Source organism: Malus sylvestris, chromosome 6 (assembly GCF_916048215.2).
Source record: "Malus sylvestris chromosome 6, drMalSylv7.2, whole genome shotgun sequence".
NCBI classification, from domain to species: Eukaryota; Viridiplantae; Streptophyta; class Magnoliopsida; order Rosales; family Rosaceae; genus Malus; species Malus sylvestris.
In genome coordinates this window covers 20,408,105-20,412,712 of record NC_062265.1, presented here as the reverse complement: position 1 = coordinate 20,412,712, position 4,608 = coordinate 20,408,105, and the positions used below count along the sequence as shown (strand labels likewise).

Sequence of the window (4,608 nt, the reverse complement as noted above, 5' to 3'; positions counted from 1 at the left end):
TCGGTCACCGTAAACTCTAGATTTGGAGATCACCTTTTCCGACAGTAAACATGGTGGCGCACCATCAGACGTCGAATGGCAAGGTACACCTTCCACCGGCTTTCGTCCACTTTTGGACTTCATGGAAGGTATAAAAGTTGATCCCTTTGTTGCGATCAACATTCTTATAGAATTTAGTAGAATTTGAAGTTAGTCGAAAAATTAAATTTCTGTTCGCCAGAAACAACCGTGCACATGAGGGTAAAAATAAGTTAACATAGATTTTGGACATCGAGAACATCTTGACGCCTTGAGCCCATGTTCGAAGTTCGTTTGTTGAAATTTGATATGATGGTTCGATTATTAAAATCTTGAGACAATTGCACAGCCGTACAAATTTCGCGTAATTGTGATGCATGTTATCCAGCTTTTCAGGGTGTTATTGTACCAAAGTAAGATAGCTACATAACGTACCTCAAACACCACGGTAGAGTTTGATAAGACACTCGGATTTTATTGCCTCTGGTGTTTCAATGAAACCAAGGTAACCAAAATGATGGAAAGCATATGTAATATGTATGCCGACGGCTTTCCTACAAGGCAACAAGGTCCCTGCCATAGGCTTATATATATAAGTTTTACATGATCATTCAACATTTTAGCTTCGAATAAAGTCTCATACAGTTACATGAAAAACACTTGTAATTTTACAACACGTATTTAGTCTGACCAATCTGTTGTTCCCGATTACTTTGGATCCGTCAGGCTCACACTGAAATCCCATAGCTTCTTTGCCAATTCAGCATCTTTGGCTTGAGGGGTCGGGTCGGCTTTGTTGCTGTCCATAAAGTATTCACCGCTGACACCCTTAACTTGCGGATGCAACGCTACATAGCATTCAGTTGCTGCCCCCTGCAGTGATGTCAAACAATTAAAAAAGAGAACGAAAATAGTGATGCTGATTGAGCAGATTATATGAGCCTGTTGAGTGAATCGGATTAGTATAATACCTGCTGAACATTTTTAAGCATAAGTCTACCGAAGAAGCCGGCAATGGCTGCATTAACCCAAAACAATGAAGATCAAAATACGAATCCAGACAAATAAAGGAAATGATGAAAGTAAAAGGGAAACTGACAAGAGGATTCTGAACACAGAATGAACAGAATGAAGATCTTGATATTACTCAAGTCAAATTGATAGTACCATATTGTCTGTACCCGTATATTGGAACACATAATTAAACGCTTGTGATCCCAGTCATTATGCTGTAAATCATATTATATAGTGTTCTTAAGAAGTATGTAAATCGAAAGAATATTCATACAAGATTGTACAACTACAACTCAGAATGCATGACCTAATCACCTCATCCAGAACAAAATCAACCTATTATCAAATATTTATCAACGGTTCAAACATTTACCATTAATGTAACTGTGGTGGCGTAGAAGATTGGTAACAATTGATCCGGGGTGAAGGGAATTAGCAGTTATATTAATCCCTTCTGCCTGTTAAGAGATAAACATATATAAATAAATAAGCAAAAATTGAAACACAACAAAATATTAGAATTTCTTATGCATGATGGCATGGCTTATTTGGAAGTATAAAGTTGAAGAGAGCTTATAAATGTTGAAAACACCAACAATGTAAAGGCCACAAATTGTGATGTAATGCTGTTTTCAAATTCTCTTCCGAAGATGGGAAGAATAACAATCTGAAATTACGCTGACTCTTTTCTCTTCTATTGACCAAAAGGGCCATGCACGCGCTAACACATCTAATTTTCACGTTTATCTCAGAAACATAACACATTAAACAAAAGTCTTCAGGACACTATTATTTAAGGGTGCTATTCTAGACGACCAAATTACGTGGATGAATCAATCCTGCTCTCTCTGTAGCAGGTTGAGGACTCTTTACACCGAGGAAAGACCGAGAAAAACCACAATCACATGAAATGATTCATATCATTAAGTTCACTAGCAAACAGTTGATGTTCCTGTATGAATTTAGTACCTTCAAGCACCTTGTGAGCTCATTAGCATGCAATATATTCGCAAGTTTTGATTGTCCATAAGCGTAAATACTGGTGTATCTGTATATTTTCAAGTAAGAAAAGAAAATCAAAATGAAGTATTAATGGACAAAATTTGTTACATCATGTGATAAAATCATAAAATCGTGTACTACTGCAATTTTGCAGCAGCATAGAGTGATAAAATCATTAAATCGTCCTCTCAGACTGTTACCCTGATTCATCATTAATCTTGTCAAAACGAATCCCCTCCGTATATGCAAATCGGTGAGCCTCTGATGATAAATTCACGATCCTTCCTTCTTTGTTGCTTTCCTCTGTTGTCTTTTTCATGGTTTCTAACAGAAGGTTTGTCAAAAGAAAATGGCCTGTAGAACAGTGGTAAGAACTATCAGATCCCAATTTTATACAGAGGATATAACAGCCAATTTCAAATGACCTGTATTTTTCAAATGAGAAACGGAAACCTTATTGAACAGCAAAAACTTGGGGGAAGTTGCAGTCTCTACGTGAAAAATGAAGTTTTTCAAGATCCTAATATTATTTCAATCTAACAATTCCTTATTTCTTTAAACAAAAACAGAAAATTGTAACGATGGACCAGAACTTTCCTATCTCAAGTTTGTCAACTATATGCCCTCATGGAAAAGATTTTCATATCCTAGAGAGAAATCAAGAGAATTTTATGCTTTAAATACCTAAATGGTTGGTTGCAAACTGCATTTCAATGTTGTCTTTTGAAAGCATGAACGGAGTTGCCATAATCCCTGCATTATTACTTCAAACAAACACAGAAGCGAAAGTAGCAATAACAATCATCAATCCAAAGGCACACAACCAAGCGTGTATGCAAACACACACAGACACATGTAGTCACAAGTAGCAACTGAGTTATATCCAGCAGTCCAATTCAGATGACTTACATCAGAATATGCAATGGTCGACCAGATGATTTATATTCCGATGCAAACTTCCTAACTGAAGCCATTGAGCTGAGATCAAGCTCCATGACATCGATTTTGGCCGTGGGGATTTCCTTAAGTATTTCCTCTTTAACATTCCTACCAGCATCAGTATTCCTTACTGCCATGACGACATGAACACCACGCAAGGCTAGAACTCGTGTTGTCTCCAAACCAAGACCACTCGATGCTCCTGAAATTAAACAGTCTAAGAACTGAAAAAGGCAAAACATTTCAAATTTCACTAATCCCCAAATTCATAAGCAAAGGGAGGTCATAAAACCTCTCGGTAAGTCAATGTCAGGATTTTCCGATGAATAAATTTCGTAATCTGTCACGATAAGTTCATTGGAAACTGACATAAAATATTATGTTGATCACCTCCATGTACTTCAGAATTTTTTATGTTCTTCACAATAATGTTTCTCAACCCTAAGCGGTATATTTTTAGTTTCATCGAACTGATCACCCTCCAAAACCTCAAACATCATGATTCAAATGAACATAAAGTAGAACAATAATTAACATAATTTACATTTTCGAGCCAAAAACATGGTAACCGACAGGAAAAAAACACAAACGTCAACTGTTCCTAAAACTCGCCAGCTTCAATCAGACACCGCCAAATCCAACTGGGTTGCCAAAAGAAACCACCTTTGGATGCTCAAACGATAGTATGAAATCAAATACAACTAAACCAGCTTTCTTTCCTCTTTCCCGGTAATTTTCTCAGCAACCAAACACATGATAGTAAAGATACGATATGAAATAATAGCGACTAACAAACAAAATGAAGGAAAAGAAAACCCAGATGAAAAAGAACGAAGAAAGATAATGAATTTAAGAGAAAGGAGAAAACCTGTAACGATTGCAGTGAGACCGGTTCCATCAATTCCCTGAGTAACTTCCTCAGCAGTAGAACGGGCTGAAAATCCAGACGGCCCTTTCCACCCAAATATCCACATTTTTTTGCAAGATCTTGGTCATTCACTCAGACAGATTATACCAAATCAATTGAATCTGGTTAAACAATTTCACAGAGCAAGACTTCCAAAACCCAACATGGAAATCAGACAGACAGCCACTGACGTTGGACTATGATGTAAAATTTGCAGTTTATAGGGCATCCACCCACCCGTGTCAGGTGACGATTTTTCTAAGAATTGAGTGGGCCCCGATGAGAACATACTATGATCTGATGGTTTACCACTGGCGTGGTAGCCATTGGACGTGAATGTACGAATGTGATTTGATGATTAATGCGTTGGAAGAGGAAGTTTGATGTGTGGAATCTTCTACGTATATTATATTTATATCTTATATCTATATATAAAACAAGGGAGAGCAGCCCCATTTTGAGTCACGCCTTCACCATATATATATATCTATATCTATATATATATATATATATAAATCCAGCGGCCCCATTTTGGGTTTCTTCTATATATAAAGTCAGCATCCCCATTTTAAGGTCACGGCTTCACTAAAAATCAATAGGACACAAATGCCCTTCAAATAAAAAATTCAAAAGCATCCCAAACGAATGCATAAAAAAATGCATGGGCAATTTTGTCAAATGCTTGCATGCATATCACCATCATGCCTTCTTTTTCTTTCTTCTTAGGT

General features: G+C 37.0%; 1 protein-coding gene across 1 annotated transcript; it reads right to left on the bottom strand.

The window, feature by feature from the left end:
• Nucleotides 1–568: 568 nt before the first annotated feature.
• Nucleotides 569–4,117, bottom strand: LOC126624937 (short-chain dehydrogenase TIC 32, chloroplastic-like). The gene is made up of 8 exons (XM_050293986.1): nt 3,842–4,117; nt 2,944–3,175; nt 2,719–2,798; nt 2,235–2,388; nt 2,002–2,080; nt 1,406–1,490; nt 990–1,036; nt 569–891 (listed from the first exon to the last, which is right to left on the bottom strand). The coding sequence occupies exons 1-8, from the start codon at nt 3,945–3,947 to the stop codon at nt 727–729; spliced, it is 948 nt and encodes a 315-aa protein (XP_050149943.1). The 5' UTR covers nt 3,948–4,117; the 3' UTR covers nt 569–726.
• Nucleotides 4,118–4,608: the final 491 nt, after the last annotated feature.

What these genes read in the sequence shown, in the direction of transcription:
- LOC126624937 (XM_050293986.1), bottom strand. Translation starts at nt 3,947, where the DNA reads ATGTGGATATTTGGGTGGAAAGGGCCGTCTGGATTTTCAGCCCGTTCT. An exon ending in TCTCACTGCAATCGTTACAG is followed by an intron (nt 3,176 to 3,841) that starts GTTTTCTCCTTT and finishes GTTTAATTTCAG; the next exon opens with GAGCATCGAGTGGTCTTGGT. An exon ending in TGCTTAAAAATGTTCAGCAG is followed by an intron (nt 892 to 989) that starts GTATTATACTAA and finishes ACATCACTGCAG; the next exon opens with GGGGCAGCAACTGAATGCTA.